We start from the raw sequence: 18,471 nt of genomic DNA, 5'->3' as shown, positions 1-18,471 counted from the left end.
GGACATATGTTTGGGGATGCAATAGCATGTTGAAATGTACTGTACTACAGTGCCAGTCAAAACTGAGAGATGCCAAAATAGGATACGATGTTGTATAGGGCAAGTAAAGACCATTTACTAGGCACTGGTCAGGCCCAGTGCCTAGGCAAGAGAGCCAACAACACCTATCATGCTCCTTTTCTCAAGATACGTACTCAACCCCCTCCTGAACTTGCGAATACAATCAGTCCCCCACTATATCCTTGGGGCAGTCCATTCCATGCATTCACTGCCCTCTGTGTAAAATAGTTAAATCTAAACTGACTTCCCGCCTTCTCACTGTAGAAGCTATGACTGGGTTAACCTTTCACAGAAGTTACAGAAACACAAAGCATAAATGAGTGTTGCATGATGTATAGTTTCATAGAAGTGGACCATGTAAGCACAGAGCCTCTCAGAATAGAGAGTTGCACACAAATGCATTGTTTAAAAATCCAAATACTACCAAATAATTGTGGATCATAAAATAGATTAGGGAAAATTAATCCAAATACACTAAATGAAAATCTAAGGGCACAGAACAAAAGTCAATGGAATTATTGGACACCATATGCATGAAGCTTTCCAGAAAAATTATTTGATGTTCTGTGGAGTAGCTTTGGCAGCCACTGAGTGTGAGGCAAACCATTTCAATGTAACTTGTATTTGGAGTGCACCAATGCTTTGTTCCTAATAAAAAATGTTAATTAAAAAACTGTCAGAATATGATAACACAGAGATTTGGGCAGATGATCACTATTAGGCCATCGAGCCTACCCTTGCAAACTTCCCACCAGGTCCCTTTTCTGATTCTATGTGCAATGGCCAGTGTCCTCATTTTATTTTGCAAACCTCTCACTCCCAAAGCGTTTTATTTCATTCATGGGATGTGGGTGTCGCTGGCAAGCCCAGCATTTATTGCCCAACACTAACTGCCCGAGAAGGTTATGGTGAGCTGCCTTTTGGAATCGTATAGTCTGTGTGGTAAGTGTATTGGCACAGTGCTGTTTGGTTACGAGTTCCAATGACGATGAAGGAATGGCGATATATTTCCAAGTAAGGATGATGTGTGACTTCGAGGGGAACTTGCAGCTGGTGGTGTTTCCATGTGCCTGTTGCCCTCATTCTTCTAGGTGGTAGAAGTGCCCCTCTTTATTTGTGTTTTGGACGATTCCACATCACATCATTGTGTGTATTTGCTCAACAACTTTGTGGTCTTAAATGAAAAAAACCTGAATTTTGCTTGAGCTATTCTGTGCCATATTAAGTGGTTTAAAGAGAACAAATCACTCATATTGCATCTTGTGTGTTATGAAGCTAGAGCCAGCAGTAGGCTTATTTTTTGAACAATACCAGATACTAACAGGTATGCTGTATACCATTGAAAGCAATGATTCCAATTATCCTTGAAAAGATGGATTAACAGCACCAAGATGTGCATCTTTAACTTGGGATCTGCTTTATGACCATTCCATCTTCCTTGGACTAATTTCTAGAGCACAGCTATCACGAAGATTCAAAATACATAGGAATTCACTTTCTTAGGAGATAATGGAATCTTCTTAGTACAAAATAACATACACAGGTTATTTCTGATGAAAGGTCATCGACCTGAAATGTTAACTCTGGTTCAATCTCCACAGATGCTGGCAGACCTGCTATTTCCAGCACTTTGTTTTTATTTCAGATTTCTAGCATCTGGAGTATTTTGCTTCTATTTCGGAGAACCTTTGCTTATGATTAAAATAAAGAATAATTCATAGTTGGAAATGTGTTGAAAGGTGGCACAATCTGTTAATGTCACATTGAGGGAAAAATCATGCGGCTCAATCATTCAAGTCTTCTATCAGCATAGAATCAAGTCCATTGTGCCTGTGCCAACTTTTTCTAAGGGACAGTCCAATTAGTTCCGCTATTCAATTAGTCTCATTACCCTGCCTTTCCCCATAACCCTGCAAATACTTCCCTTTAAAATGTATACATAATTCCCTTTTAAAAGTTATTAAATCTACTTTTACCACTCACCAGGCAAGTTCTTCCACACAACCACACACTTGTGACAGTGGAGAAAACCAACCTGCGAGGAAACAGAGAGAGGGCAACAAAGTGTTGGAGAGTGCGCTGCACCACAGGAGCGGGCCCAATCATTTAAACAAAAGACTGAAAGAGCAGCATCGGACAAGGGAAAACAAACTAGTAGCAGAATGGATAGTTAGCTGGCTTCAAAACATAAGGTGTGGGTAAAGGGTATCTATTCAAAGTGGCGGAAGGCGAAAAGTAGGGTCCCATAAGGATCACTGTTATTCACAATTTATATTAATAATTTAGACTTTGGAATGAAAGACCAAATTCTAAATTTGAGGACTGGACGATCCCAAATTGGAGAGGTGGGGGAGGATGGTGGTCAATACTGAGGAGAACTGCAAGGAATTACAAGGGGATATGAATAAACCTACAGAATGGTCACATAATTAACCATATATTGGCAAATTAATTTCAACACAGATAAATGTGAGCTATTATATTTTGCTAAGGATAAGATCACATATTACTTGGAAAATAAGAATCTAAATGGGATACAGGAACCCAGGGATGTGGGAGTACAAATAAACAAATTGCTTAAGCTGTTTCACTATATTTTTTATAAGGCCATTAAAAAAGCAAACCAAGCGCTAGGGTTTATTTCTAAAGGGATAAAATTGACAAGTATAGAAATTTTGCCAAACTTGTATCAAATTTTGTTTAGACCAGACTTAAGAGTACGGTGAGAAAATCTTGTCGCCATATTATAAAAGGGATTATAGTGGCACTAGAGAGAGTTCAAAAAAGATTCACAAGGATGATAGCAGAACTGTGAGTTATACCTCTCAAGAAAGGATGAACAGGATGGGTCTCCTTTCTCCTGAAGATAGAAGTCTGAGGGGTGAGCTAACAGAGACCTTAAAAATTTTGAAAGAATTTGATAAGAGTAAGCACAAAGGTCATTCACACTTGTAGGGAAGAGCAAAATTGAAGGCCATCAATATAAGAAATCAAATAGGGAATTCAGAAAAAATTTCTTTACCCAGAAAGTGGTGAGAATGTAGAACACGCTACCACAGGAAGTGGCTGAGGCGAATAATATTGATGCACTTAAGAGAAGCCTACGTAAACATATGAGAAGGGGCATATGCTGATAGAGTTACATAAGAAAAGACAGGAGGAGGCTCGAATGGAGCATAAACGTCAGCATGGACTGGTTGAGCCAAATTGTCTGTTTCTGCGCTGCATATTCTATGTAATCCTATGTAACATAAAGACATTTACACTACAAGCAGATCTGGAGGACTGCAAACATTACAATCCTGTTCAAAAAAGGATGGGGGGAATAAACCCGGCTACTACAGGCCAATCAGGCTAACGCCGGTAGTGCGAAAATCTTTAGAGACAATAGTCCAAGGCAAAATTGTCACTTGACAAAATATGAGTTAATAAGTAATATCCAGGTTGGGTTTGTTGAAGGCAAATCTCATTTGAAAAACTCGATTGAGTTCCTTGATAAAGCAACAAAGCGGGTTGATGAAGGTAATGTGGTTGACATGTATATGGACTTTCAAAGGGCTTTTCATAAAGTATCACATAATAGACTTGTTAGCAAAATTAAAGCCCATGGGATTAAAGGGACAATGTTGGAATAGATGAAGCTGGCAAAGGGACAGAAAGCAGGGAGTAGTGACAAACTGTTTTGCAGACTGGAGGAAAGTAAGCAGTGGTATCCCCAGGACCCAGTATTAGGTCCACTGCTCTTATTGATTCATATTAATGATCCGGACATGGATATACAGGGCATAACTTCCAAGTTTCATGAAACATGAAACTCGCAAGTATAGTCAACAGTGAAGAGAATAGTAACAGACTTCTGGAGAACACAGACTAATTGGTGAACTGGGCAGACAGAGTTTAATGCAGAGATGTGTGAAGTGATGCATTTTGGGAGGAAGAATAAGGAGAGGCAATATAAACTAAATTGTATAATTTTAAAAGGGGTACAGGATTGCAAAGAGTATACATACACAAATCTTTGAAGGTGGCAGGACAAGTTGAGAAGGCTTATAAAAAAGCATATGGAATCCTTAGCTCCTTTGTAAATTACTGTTTAGGCTCCAGCTAGAGTACTGTGCTCAATTCTGGGCACCATACTTTAGGAAGGATGTTAAGGCCTTAGGGAAGATGCATAGGTTTTATTAGAATGGTATCAGGCATATGAGCCTTCAGTTATGCGGAGTGACTAGAGAATCTGGTGCTGTTCGTCTTACAACAGGAAGGTTAAGGGGAGATTTAATAGAGGTGTGCAAAATCATAAAGGGCTTTAATAGAATAAATAAGGAGAAATTGTTTCCTGTGGCAAGATTGGTAATCCAAGGAAACAGATTTAGGGTAAATGGTAAAAGAATCAGTGCCGACGAGAAGCATTTTTTTTAATGTAGTGAATTATGATCTGGAATGCACTGCCTGAACGGGTGGTGGAAGTAGATTCAATAGTAAGCGTTGAAAGGAAATTGGATAAATACTTGAAGGGAAAATTTGCATGGCTTTGGGCAAAGAGCAGGGAAATGAAACTCTTTCAAAGAGCCAGCGTAGGTACGATAGTCTAAATGGCCTCCTCTTGTGTTGTGTCATTCTATGATTTTATCTCTTGCAGCATTGTTCACAGTTAGTTTAAGAACAAACTAATAAGGGCAGGAGCATTATACCATGCAATGCATATGCATTATTCTGCTGACAAGATGGAGCTGTGTGTAGCCTGCTGTGTTACCGAAAGGCCAGGAAGTCTAATTGCTTTCACTTCCTGAGATCAATTAGAGGCTACCTGTTCTTTAGCAGATCTGGAGCTCAATTATAGGGCTGAATAAAACAAGCAGAAAATTACTGGATTTCTTCCTCGTTTCAGAAAAAGAAATATGGCGTGACAAAAAAAAATGCAACAGACATTTCAAAACTTTTATTTTTAATATATAGCTAGCAAATCTTGGGATGCATGGTAGGTGAGAGAATACCAAGTTTTTAGAAGACAGCAGCGTTATACCAAGTAATGCTAAAGTTACTACTTTGCTACTAAAATGTAGCTGCGCATTCCTTTAAGGCCAAAAAGTCTGATCAACTCTGCCTTGTCCAGATCAATTAAGAGGTTAATTGGTCATAGCAGACCAGCTAGAGGCCTGACTTGATTAATTTTTTTGAAAATATGACCCAGTAATTAGAAGTCTTTGTTATGTCAATTAGAGGCAGGTAGATATTGGGAGACACAGGTCAATTAGAGGTCAAACCTGCTTTCAAAAATGCTGTGCGCCAAAATGCACCAGGTGCGTCATTGTTAAAGATGTATAGATTGAACAATTAGTCCCATAAACAATGAGAGTCTGATGACAGAAAAAGGGGAGAAATGATACACTGCCATAGTGGCATAATACCATGTAAATTTATGAAAGAAAGGTGCAGTGTCTAAACAAGCCTGCATTTAATGGCACAGACCTTCTGTAATTTTCCAGGCAACAGCAGCTATTGCACGAATAAGACAAATGTCATAGAAGAGAAAATAATTCACTCAATGGTTTCCAGGTAGGTTCGGAAGCCAATTACCTCCCAAAATGCGAGGTTCTTCATCAACCTTCGTCTGTAACCTGTAAAATTAGATACAGTGCCATGTTTATTTTGTGCCATTAAGATCAGTAACAGTCACTTACAGCTTTTGGTGCCACATAGCCTCCAGCTGCCATTCCAATTCCAGTCGAGAGCTCAAACAGATCATTCAGGCCACTGCTCGAAACAGCAGGGGTTGGTGATGGGCCAAATGTAGCTGGCACTGATGAAGGTATAAAGCTTTGACCAACCTGCAACAAAAATACATTAAGGCACAAAAACATTCATCATGGGAGCACTTCTATATAAAGCAAGCAAAGTTGCATACAAACACTCAATTACACCAACTGGTCCAATGCAACTGAATCAGAAATGAACAGAACAGGTTGATTGGACTAATACATTTTTAAATAGACATTTTAATTGCACCTGATTCACTTGGAATAGTTCATCAGGAAGATTATTGTACATGACTACTAATTTTATTCAGCAGTGATGACAACAAAGAAGTCTCCTGCAGCCTTCGGTGCATGTAGTTTTAGTGATATTTTAAGTGGTATTAGCATTGTTTAAAAAGATTGAGGATTTGCATATATATATATATATATTATATATAAATATAAAAAAAGCAGAGCATGAGTGTAAGGTTATGATTTAAAATTGGCAACTGACATCCATAAAAGGCTAGTGCTTTGCTCCTGTTTATGATTTGATATGAACCTCCATAGTAAATTACCCTACGTCTACTCCTAGCTTTTGTTAATTCAATATATAGCTGAAACTAGATACAAATGAGAGAGAAAGGAAGCCTGTGCTGATAGGATTAGATGAGGAGGGGTGGGAGGAGGCTTGTGTGGAGCATAAACACCAGCATGGACCAGTTGGGCCAAATGACCTGTTTCTGTGCTGTATAATGAAATACTAATATGACTGTATTTTTACCCTTTTTTTTGAGTCTTGCCATGCCAGGTCAAGGGAGGTGAACAAGTTATTAGCAAGTGAACACCAATTTGAAACCAACTGCTGGATGTGCGCAGAGGAAGAGTACCTGATGAGATTCCCATACCCGAGTACTATCCAGTTATCCCTGTTGAAAGGCGCATGCATCCAACAAGAAGTGACATAGGATTAGACTCCACTGTGATAATGTCTGTAGTGACTAGCCTGCTGACGCTCACTGACTGGGATTAGACATGAAGACTTGGGTAAACTATGGGTGGAGTGGGATGGAGATGCTGCAGCAAAAATAAGCATCTTCAAGAGGGGAATCTGTAAAAACGAACAAGCCCTCACAAACTTCAAATGTGATTTGTGTGTGACTTTCGGAGAAAAACTCACCGCTGGACTCCCACCAGTAGGCCCTCCAAGATCTCCCCCAAGCTGAAAGATACAGAATACAAAGAGTCAGAGTCAATGGAAGCAGAGGGTGTAACCAGCAAGAGGGTGTAACCAGCAAGAGGGTGTAACCAGCAAGAGGGTATAAATAGCAAGAGGGTATAAACAGCAAGAGGGTATAAACAGCAAGAGGGTATAAACAGCAAGAGGTGAAGGAAGGAACACATTTGTGAGCTAATTAATAAAATGACAGCTTCTACATCTGACCAATTTCAATTTACCTCAAACCAACCTTGCAGAGAAAACAGAAATCTATTTGATTGAAATGCGTTTTTACTCATTTAATTTAAATGGTTTTCGGACAGGTTAGGAGGGAGAATTATAAGCCACATAGAATTTAGTTTAGTCTCCATAGTCAAGCCAAACATTCGGTCAATGATAGCCAGGCAGGAAATAATCAGAAGGGGGAGAGGCAGTGTGCAGTCCTTAGATTCCAGCTGTACTCACTTCCAGCAAACCAGGCAATGGAACTGACCAGAATCATTAAGACAATTACAGTCATTTGGGGGGAATAAACAACAGAACAAAAAGATTTCAAAAATCTCTGTTAGGAAAGGTCTAAATTTAATTCATTGAATTCAAATCAATTGATTGACTGTATGTGCTCATTTTTTGAATGTTGACACAGATACAGCAATGCACTGGAAGCTTCTACTGCAATCAATTTCTCACGAGTCGCACATCAAGTCTTTGAAAATTGCGAATAGCATGCCTGCACCAAAACTCCAAAGTGGCACACTTCAGACATGAAAAGAATCCCAAATTCAATCTCCAAGAAAGTAAGCCAAAGAAGTAGGACAATCAAGTGGAATCCCATCATTACATCAGAGGTCTGCTGAACATCTACATTTCCCAGGATGCTCAGCACAACAGGCATTGTTTGGCCAGGCACAAATGCACCCAAATCCTACACTACCCATGATCAGTCATTTGTGAGCTGCTTTAGAAGGGTCCCAAGTAGGTCCCCATAAAGGCTCAATAGATACTACACGTAGAGGTGCTGAGCTATACAGGAACCGACTTCTCAATCTACTTGCCATCACCAGACTCGATTATTCCAATGCTTTCCTGGCTGGCTTTCCATTCCACCCCACTGCCCCCGTAAACGTCAGCTCATCCAAAACTCTGCTGCTCTTATCGTAACTCGTACTGACTCCTGTTCACCCACTGACCTACATTGGTTTTCAGTCCAGCAATGCCTTGAATTTAAAATTCTCAGTTATGTTCAAACCTGTACATGGACAACCCCTCTCCATCTCTGGTCTCTTGTGCATCCAAGGTTTCCTTCATCCCATCATTGGCAGCCTAGGTCCTAAGCTCTGCAATTCCCTCCCTAAACCCCTATGCCTCTCAACCTCTCTCTCTCCTCCTTTAAGACACTTTTAAAACCTACATCTTTCACCAAGCTTTTGATAACCTGTCCTAATAACTCTTTATGTGACTCAGTGTCCGACAATGCTCCTGTATTTTGCTAATTTAAAGGCAGTAAATTGTAGTTGTGGATGCTATTGAAAATCCCAACCGAAGGTCAGGACTCTCCAAATCAGCTGATCCCATTGAGAGTGGTGTTAGTGGTGTCACACTTGACCTCTGCATAAGCAAGAGTTAAAATTAGTCCAGGTCTCCCACCTCAGGTTCACTGACCTCTACCCAGTGAATCCTACTGAAATGTGCATCGATCGTGTGCAAGTGAACAGGAGTCAGTACGAATTAAGGATAAGAGCAGCAGAGTTTTGAAAATCGCTGTCTATAATCAATCTCGAGAACCATCATGCTGGCAAGATAGAGGGATACTGATGCCTTGGTACTATTCCCAAATCGACTCAGAACCTTCAGGGGTGGAGGGGACAAAATTAGGGGGAAAAAAATTGAAGACCACGAAAGGCAACATACTGCACAGCCAATGAAAGTAGAAAAATGCAACAATTATTTGACTATTAGTTCAACAGCATCAAACAAGCAGAATGAGATGCCTCATAAGCATCTGCCAGCGCATTAATGGGTCTCTCAGTGAATGGAAATTTAACTGACTCTGAAGTGAAACTAAGTGGAACTCTGTTTTGCAGTAAGTCTCAGAATTTACAGCACAAAAAGGCCATTGGGTCCGAACAGTCCTTGCCGGTGTTTATGCTGCACACGAGCCTCTTCCCACCCCTCCTCATTTAACCCGACCCTCTATTCTTTCTCCCTCATGTTTATCTAGCTTTCTCTTAAATGCATCTATAGGTGGTCACTCCACTTTGTTTTACTATCTGGTCAGTCTGTGACCTCCAGACTCAAGATGCATTCAAACTGCAACTTTGCCCTGAAGTGAAGTGAACTGCTATGGTTATAGTGTATATGTAAATGCACCTCAACAGGGATGTTTGCAGTGACATACTCGGACACAATGAGCCGACAAATCTTCATAAGGGAACAAAAAACAGGAAAACATTTTTCTCTCTACACAACAGTCTAATGAAATCTCAAATACGATATGATTTTGTTAGCACATTGTTGGAGAAAAACAAGCAAAATGGGCCCATGTCACTAATGACGATCTACATCTAATCTACAAGACAGATATGTCTAAAATAGCAAATTATGAATTTCTGAGATGGATGTTGCAGAACTCTGGAAACAGTTAGAGGCTATAAGACAGGGCACAGAAATGACACAAGGTCACATCTGATCAAAGGTGATTCACACGTGGTTCTAATCACTTAATAGATGAACATTAAAAGGCCATCCATCAGGAGCAAACAGGAAAACAACATTTATCACAATACCACCCTGTTCTGACATTTCTAACCTCTGATTTACACAGCAATGCATGCAAAAATCGGATATGGGGTTCATTTCACAAGTGACGGACTTCTTCCACACATCATCGCTGAAGGCAAGCACTAGTAATGCAGGGATTGAAGCAATTGGCTTCAGTCTTCCCAATATTCAGTTGGAAGAAATTTCTGCTCATTCAATATTGAATGTCAGATAACCAATGTGACAAATCAAAGGCAGTGGAGGGGTCAAGAGAGGTGGTGGTGAGGTAGAGCTAGTTACCATCAGCATACACGTGGAACCTGATATTGTCACTTCAGATCATGTTACGGAGGGGCAGCATGTAGATGAGAAATCGGGGGTGGAGAGGCAGGGTTGTTTCAGTATAGATCCTTGAGGTGACTCCAAAGTCAACTGTGGGGGGATGGTGTAATCAAACATGTCAAAGGCTGCAGACAGATGAGGAAAGATGAGGAGAGATAGTTTACCCTGGTCATAGTCACATAGAATCACAGTTTAAACTGGTCTCGCCCCTGTGGCGGGGCAGAAACCTTATTGGAAGAAGTGATTCAAACTGCTGTGGAAAAGATGGGCACGGGTTTGGGTGCTGACAACACAGGCATGGGTTTGGATGGTGACACCACATCCACAGACTTTGGAGAGAAAAGGGAGGTTTGAGATGGGGCAGTAGTTTGCAAGGATGGTGGGGTCAAAGGTGGGTTTTATGGGGGGGGGGACTGATGACAGCAGACTTGAAGGGCAGCGGAACAGTACTATAAGAGGGGGAATTGTTAACACTATCAGCTAATGGACGCCAGTTTAGTGGGAACAGGAGGTGGGTCTCAAGGCCAAAATGAACTCAGAGGGCATGAGCAGAGATAGGAGACAAACTAGAGAAAGATGAAAGTTCAGGGTTAGGGCATGGGGGAGCTTTAAGGGAAGTTTGATTTGGTGGGGTGGGGAAGGGAGGGAAGTGACAGAGGCAGCTGAATAGTCTTAATCTCAGTGACGAAGAAGTCAATGAGCTCCTCACACTTGGGGCGAGAGAAATTCAAGAACACCGCTTGTAGTGGAGAAGGAAATGAAGGCAAGTGGGTGGAACAAGGTAAGATGCTCAAAGGAGAAAGTACCAGACAACTAGGGAGACAGACCAAGGAGAGATTTGGTGATAAGGGCCACACCGGCAGTGTAGCAGTCTGAGCAAAGCAAGTGGTGGAAGGTCTGGTTCAGCCTCAGGCAGTTGCCAGGAAGACGGATGGAATCGATGTCTGGGAAAAGACATGAATTGGGATTGCTGCTAGCAATGAGGGAGTAATGGTCCCTTTGGAAGATGCCAAGAGTAACTCAGAGGGAAGCTGCAGGCTTATCCAAGGAGGAGATAATCCTGGGACCACAGCAGAAGAGTAGGTAGGCTGAGGAGTGGTAAAGGACTGGAGTCAGGATTTGGGCAGGGAGAGCACCTGAGAGAGGAGAAATGAAAGAAAGCATGATCTCATGAGAGAGGCACCTAGGACAGGTAAAGAGAAAGAGTTTTAAAAAAGAGGGGAAATAGAAGTGATGAGCTCGAGTCCACAGCAGCAGCCAAATATGCACAGGAATGGACACTGGTAAACTCAAGTTATTTAGGCCTGGTTACGTCGCAAGATTAGGATAGCTTTGTCCTGGTACATAGAGAGAGAATGGAGAGGAGACAATAGGAGGGAGTCTAAAGTCAAAGGTCCCATGGTGAGATAAATGTGGACGTCGATAGGGTAGAGTCAGCTTGGAACATCGACAAACCGATGTCCAGGTTTGGAGACAAGTGTGGGGGGCAAGTGAGTCCAGAAGGTATTTGAAGGGTGGAGTAGCAGAGGCACACTGCTAGAGGATTTTCTGTAGAAATGAAGAGCCTGGGGGTGTGCAGAATCAACCATGAGGCAGAAAAACCATGGCAAAGTTGGAGATTACAATAAGACTGAGGCAAGAAATGGACTTCGGCCAAGGACAGTGAATTGCTAACCAGGACCCCACATATTAGCGAAGAGTTGAAAAATCAGTGGGACCATCATAAGCTCAGCAGGTGATAGCAGCAGTGGGGGATGGGCTGTAAGTTACACAAAGTGACCATCAATTTTAAGCCACTGAATAGTAGATCAGAGTCACAGCAGTTGAGTCTTAGTGTAGTAGCTGTTTTAATGTTCAGAATGCAACTGAATGCTATAATGGGGGAGCCAGGATATTAGAGGGCTAAGGTTTGAAGGCTAAGTGGCCTTTTATTGTACCTTACTTTGCAAAATATACATTATTCTGCAGCCAGGATACCCAAGAACAGCAATAGACTAAATCAGGTTTCAAGATGCTTCTATTCAATATAGATATAGATGCACTTGTCTTCTATAAATTAGAATAAGCTCAACTTTCTAAGATATCAGTGTCATGGACATCATAAGTTATTCACTCCTGTAGCACTCAAAAGATGTGTCCACACCCACCAGGCAGGGTGCACTCCCAAATAGATCAAAATAATTACTAGCTTACACTTAATTTGGCAATTGTATTTATAGCATAAGCTGCTATTTACTGGAGTTTTTGAAGGAACAATCCGAGAACAAGGTGCACAGCTTCGATGAATAATGCCCTTTTTGATGTCGTATGAAAAGTCGGAAGTCAAGTGTGAAGAAGCAGTACACAGCACTTATTACATTAGTGCTAAGGAGATATCACTTCAAGTTTTATACTGATGTCTAGAAGAGAGATCCCACACATGCCATTCTACATCCATCCAAACTACAGCCAGTCAAGAATGTCTCTCAGATCAGAACTACATTAAAAATGTTTCAATAAGTTTACATAGATTAAACTCAGTTTATTCATTAATTAATCAGTTTGCAGGACATGCTCTCAGTGGTTATGAGACAGGCTGTTCTAATTTTTCCATGACACTGAATTCAGTCAGGCCCTCTTTGCCCCACTACTTTTCAGTGGGTAACATATTGCATTTAATGCTTTCATCATCACCATCCACTGTAGGATATAACCCTCCTCATGCCTTTCCATTGCATGAGGGATTTCTGCCATATACTGACATGCTGGCAAGGCATATTGTCAAAAAAGATTTTCTTTGCAATGTGCAGTGTCAGCCTCGAGTTTTGTGCTCAAGCCCTGGAGTGGGACTTGAACCCGGAACCTTGGTGACTCAGAAGCCAGAGTGCTACCAAGTGCACCACTCTATCTCCCACTCTTTAATGCTTTGTCTCCCTACAAATATACTTTTGAACTAAAAATAATATACAAAAGGCAACAATTTTCCACATCACTAGGTGGCTTACATGACAAAGCTAGGAAACAGTAAGAGCTATTAGAAAATGATAAAACAGCGGTGAATAGGAAAATGTGCTGATATATAGAGCAGCTTCAATTTTTGAATATTTCCGGCACAGTAAAGAGTAGGGCTGCATCAGCAGGCCTATACTTGAATACTTCTTGAACATCACTTGAATGAAACACTATAACTTTAATATAATCAAATGCAAGATAACTTTCCTTTAAAACAATGGTATCCCCTAAAGCAACAGTGCAGTCTCTCTCACGGGAGAGGGCAAATGAGAACAAAAAAAAAATCAAGTGAGGGACAGGGGAGAAACAAAGAGAGAAAAGGAGGTGGTGGCGGAGGCTGGGGGTTGAGTTAATATATGCACCAATTCATCAGCTTTGCCTGCAGGCAGAGTCAGGTGCCAGAGCTGAAAGGATGTTGATCTAACCTATCGTATTAGCGACATTTAAAACTCCTTAAAAACTGTCAGCAGCATAATTTAAGTACAAAAAAAAGAGACAGACTTATCAGAAGCCCACAGCACACTCAACTACATTCACTTTCACTGGAATTAGAGGGCTGGAAGGTTGATGCACTGCTGCAGGGAGCTTATCTCTGAATATCGTGAGGAATTTATGCAGAAGGGGCATTAACAAATTAATTATGTCAATTAATGCAGAACGGGGTTGTCCAAAATACGGCCCACGTGCCAGGATCCAGCCCACCAGAAGTTTCCATCTGGCCTGCGGATGTAAAATGTAGCGGCCGTTCCTCGTCCTCACCAGGGATCAGCAATGTGTCCATACACGGACACCAATGTACGTGGTAAAAAAATTTTGAGGTCCGTGACTGGTAATTTCAGAGATGTGAAATTTCCCACTGGCTTCTTCCAGACTAGTTTTTGAAGAAACGCAACTTGGGACAGACTGGGGGTTTGCCAGCGGGATCCGACTTTTTTTTTGCATAAAAGCCTGCTGGAAAACCCTAACGCTGCACGAAGAGAGAGGGCGAGGGGGTGAGGGCGAGTGGGGGGGGAGAGAGAGAGAGTGGGGGGGGGGGAGAAAGAGAGTGGGGGGGGGGGAGAAAGAGAGTGGGGGGGGGGGGAGAAAGAGAGTGGGGGGGGGGGAGAAAGAGAGTGGGGGGGGGGGGAGAAAGAGAGTGGGGGGGGGGGAGAAAGAGAGTGGGGGGGGGAGAAAGAGAGTGGGGGGGGGAGAAAGAGAGTGGGGGGGGGGAGAAAGAGAGTGGGGGGGGGGAGAAAGAGAGTGGGGGGGGGGAGAAAGAGAGTGGGGGGGGGGAGAAAGAGAGTGGGGGGGGGGGAGAAAGAGTGGGGGGGGGGAGAAAGAGAGTGGGGGGGGGAGAAAGAGAGTGGGGGGGGAGAAAGAGAGTGGGGGGGGGAGAAAGAGAGTGGGGGGGGGGAGAAAGAGAGTGGGGGGGGGGAGAAAGAGAGTGGGGGGGGGGAGAAAGAGAGTGGGGGGGGGAGGAGAAAGAGAGTGGGGGGGGGGAGAAAGAGAGTGGGGGGGGGGAGAAAGAGAGTGGGGGGGGGGAGAAAGAGAGTGGGGGGGGGGAGAAAGAGAGTGGGGGGGGAGAAAGAGAGTGGGGGGGGAGAAAGAGAGTGGGGGGGGAGAAAGAGAGTGGGGGGGGAGAAAGAGAGTGGGGGGGAGAAAGAGAGTGGGGGGGAGAAAGAGAGTGGGGGGGAGAAAGAGAGTGGGGGGGGAGAAAGAGAGTGGGGGGGAGAAAGAGAGTGGGGGGGGAGAAAGAGAGTGGGGGGGGGAGAAAGAGAGTGGGGGGGGAGAAAGAGAGTGGGGGGGGAGAAAGAGAGTGGGGGGGGAGAAAGAGAGTGGGGGGGGAGAAAGAGAGTGGGGGGGGAGAAAGAGAGTGGGGGGGGAGAAAGAGAGTGGGGGGGGGAGAAAGAGAGTGGGGGGGGGAGAAAGAGAGTGGGGGGGGGAGAAAGAGAGTGGGGGGGGGAGAAAGAGAGTGGGGGGGGGAGAAAGAGAGTGGGGGGGGAGAAAGAGAGTGGGGGGGGAGAAAGAGAGTGGGGGGGGAGAAAGAGAGTGGGGGGGGAGAAAGAGAGTGGGGGGGGAGAAAGAGAGTGGGGGGGGAGAAAGAGAGTGGGGGGGGAGAAAGAGAGTGGGGGGGGGAGAAAGAGAGTGGGGGGGGAGAAAGAGAGTGGGGGGGGAGAAAGAGAGTGGGGGGGAAAAAGAGAGTGGGGGGGGAAAAAGAGAGTGGGGGGGGAAAAAGAGAGTGGGGGGGGAAAAAGAGAGTGGGGGGGGAAAAAGAGAGTGGGGGGGGAAAAAGAGAGTGGGGGGGGAAAAAGAGAGTGGGGGGGGAAAAAGAGAGTGGGGGGGGGAAAAAGAGAGTGGGGGGGGAAAAAGAGAGTGGGGGGGGGAAAAAGAGAGTGGGGGGGGGAAAAAGAGAGTGGGGGGGGGAAAAAGAGAGTGGGGGGGGGAAAAAGAGAGTGGGGGGGGGAAAAAGAGAGTGGGGGGGGGAAAAAGAGAGTGGGGGGGGGAAAAAGAGAGTGGGGGGGGGAAAAAGAGAGTGGGGGGGGAAAAAGAGAGTGGGGGGGGAAAAAGAGAGTGGGGGGGGAGAAAGAGAGTGGGGGGGGGGAAGAGAGGACAAGGGAAGAGGGGTGGGGATGGGAGGCCACAGAGAGAGAGAGAGAGAGAGAGAGAGTAGGGGGTGTCAGGACACAGAGCGAGGGTGTGGCCAGAAAGCGTGAGAGCACGCGAGCTCGGAAGGGTGCACACAGTGAGACAGAGAGGGAGAGAATAACAGAAAATAATCAAGATCACTTCTGAATGATGGACATCTGTGCAGAATACTCTGCATCGCTGCAATCAAAAAATGCCTGTTATCTCACTAAATCAGTGTACAACATAATGACTAGAAATAGGTCAATAAATTAGTCTTCGTATTTGACGATTCTTCACAAAAATGTACATTTATTGTTGTTTTGATTAATAAGGTAATTTTTTATTTCCTTTATCTTTCTAAAATTGTCTCACCTGCTCCCTATCCAAGACAAAAATTGTAATGCGCCCCAAGCCCCGCATGCGAAAGGTTGAACACCCCTGATCTAGAATGTGGTACACCAAATGGTATTACTACTTTGCTGGACAATAGTTAGACTACACATGAGTAAGAGGAAAAAGATAAGTAAAGTCCAGCATATTATGCTTCCTTTTAATCTCAAGAGTTAATTTTCCCCGTTAACACACAAAACTGCATGGAATAGTGAATTAAGACCACATGGAAATATGCAGCACATTGCATCACAGATGTCAGAGTCTAAAAGCATTTTTTTTTTTTTTGAAGTGAATGAAATATTCCATTGGGTTCAGTATGCACGCTGCACCAAGCTGGCCGATCTCAGCCACACCAGAAGCAGTGGTGGTGCTGCAACTGGTTTCAATGTTTCTCAGGCTAGAGACACAAAAAATAAATCTGGGTTCCCAATCTTGATCATTATCCAGTGATCTATGCAGTGAAGTGCATGGTTTTGAATGAGGACAAGAGGGGAACAAAGGGCTAAATTATGAGGTTAGGTTAAAGCCTGGCTCGAGTATGAAATTAAAATCGACCCGGGCCCGAACCGACTACAGCCAACCCGAAGCCGACCTGGGCCCAAGTCGTTTAATTTTTTTAAATGCCCAACCCGAACGCTGCACGCAGAATACAGACCCGACCCGAACCCGACACATGTAGCCAGCTTTGGCTGGGTTCAGGTTGGACAGCCAGGCTTTAGCTCATGGTCCCGCTCCCCATTACTGACACCCCTCCCTCCCCCCCGGCTCTGAGACACATTGAGACCAGAAGCAGCCCTGACACAGCCCATGGTCCCCATTACTGACCCCCCTCCCTCTAAAGCCTGGCACGGGTATAAAATTAAAACCTGACCTGGGCCCAACCCGACAACAGCCAACCCGAACCCAACCCAGGCCCGAGCCTTTTAATCTTTTTAAATGCCCGACCCAACCCCGATACATGCAGTCGGGTTCGGGTCTGGTAGCCAGGCTTTAGGACAGGTTGCATTGACTAGGCTTGTATTCCTATCAAGTATAGATTAAGGGGTGATGTACCGGAGGTGTTTCAGATGATTGAAGTGGTTCATAGGTAGAAACTAGTGCCTCTGGTGCAGAAGTCCACAACAAGTTGCCATAACTTTAAAATGAAAGCTAGGCTACTCAGGGGTGATGTTATGACGCACTACTCCATACAAAGGGTACTGAAAATCTGGAACTCTTCCCCAAAATGCTGTTGAGGTGGTGGGGGGAGGGGGTTAATTGCAATTTTAAAAACTGTGATTAAAAGCTTTTTGTTTGGCAAGGTTACAGAACCAATACAGGCAAATGGAGTTAAGATACAGATCAGCCATGATCCAAGAGGATGGTGGAATATGCTCAAGGGCTGAATGGCCTACAACTGTCCTTAAGATTGGTCGGACTATGAGGCCCCACAAAACAGTACCTTGATAATGCATGGTCAAGACTCAACACTTAGATGTGGGGGCTATCAGAACCATCCTGCAGCATGAAGCAATGAGAAAAATGGAAAATGCAATTTAGAAAAAAATTTGAAAAGGCTCAATGTGGCTAAAGAAACTGACTGGTACAGCTTGGCAGAAGTAATGAATGGCGACAGAGGTGGAAAAGCACTGATTTAACAGACTGAAGTGCATTACCCGTTCTGCGTCTCCCATCTCAATTCATAGATGTAATATGTTAGTTATAAGCAAGGAAGGAGCGGAGGAAAGGAGAAAAAAAAGGAATGTTAGAGCCATAAGACAAAGAAAGAGACAATGCATTATTTTACCAAATCAATAAGTACGTAGTGAAACATTAAAGCTATAATACTCAAATAATTCAAGCAACCACAGGTAATAGAGAAAGCTCTACCAAAATAAACAGGTTTATAGGGCTTAAACCAAGCACTCAATCCTTGTCAAGTACATTTTTTAATTGTTTTTATCCATCAAATGTAGTAGTGCCACAATTCTGATCCATTGAACTGTTGAACTACACACTGGACATAATTTCCATATGTCTTGTTATGATGCACACACTGCTACAGTATTCTGATTGAGCTTCTTTGTGAGTCAGATAGCTTTGAATGAAGGAAACCAGTTTGAATTCATCCTTAAATTAGTTCAGTGGCCTGGCCTCAAACACATGTTCCTTCTAACTGCTAATCACTCTGTATAAAGAAATACTTCTCAAATTAGTTCTAAACTTGCTTTTCCCAGCTCCCTTCGTATATCTAAAAGTAATATATCTCCATAAGGTCACTCTGACGCAACTCTCAGCAAGGCTGCAAAGTCCCAGTTTATCAATTGGGATGTCACAGCCATGGAATGGATGGACCATGGACTACAATCTCCAAAAGCACCAGGA

At 43.5% G+C, this 18,471-nt stretch overlaps 1 protein-coding gene across 1 annotated transcript in view; it reads right to left on the bottom strand.

Moving 5' to 3' along the window:
- Positions 1 to 18,471, bottom strand: part of ap2b1 (adaptor related protein complex 2 subunit beta 1) — a 266,519-nt gene that overhangs the window by 158,394 nt on the left and 89,654 nt on the right. Inside the window, exons 15-16 of the mRNA XM_068009879.1 lie at positions 6,976 to 7,017; positions 5,742 to 5,888 (exon numbers count right to left, since the gene is read on the bottom strand). Coding sequence (XP_067865980.1) covers positions 5,742 to 5,888; positions 6,976 to 7,017 — 189 coding nt within the window. The remainder of the gene's footprint in view (positions 1 to 5,741; positions 5,889 to 6,975; positions 7,018 to 18,471) is intronic.

The sequence above is a fragment of the Heterodontus francisci genome, chromosome 30 (genome assembly GCF_036365525.1).
Source record: "Heterodontus francisci isolate sHetFra1 chromosome 30, sHetFra1.hap1, whole genome shotgun sequence".
Taxonomy (NCBI): domain Eukaryota; kingdom Metazoa; phylum Chordata; class Chondrichthyes; order Heterodontiformes; family Heterodontidae; genus Heterodontus; species Heterodontus francisci.
The sequence above is the reverse complement of the archived record's forward strand: the minus strand, read 5'-3'. Positions and strand labels throughout refer to the sequence as shown.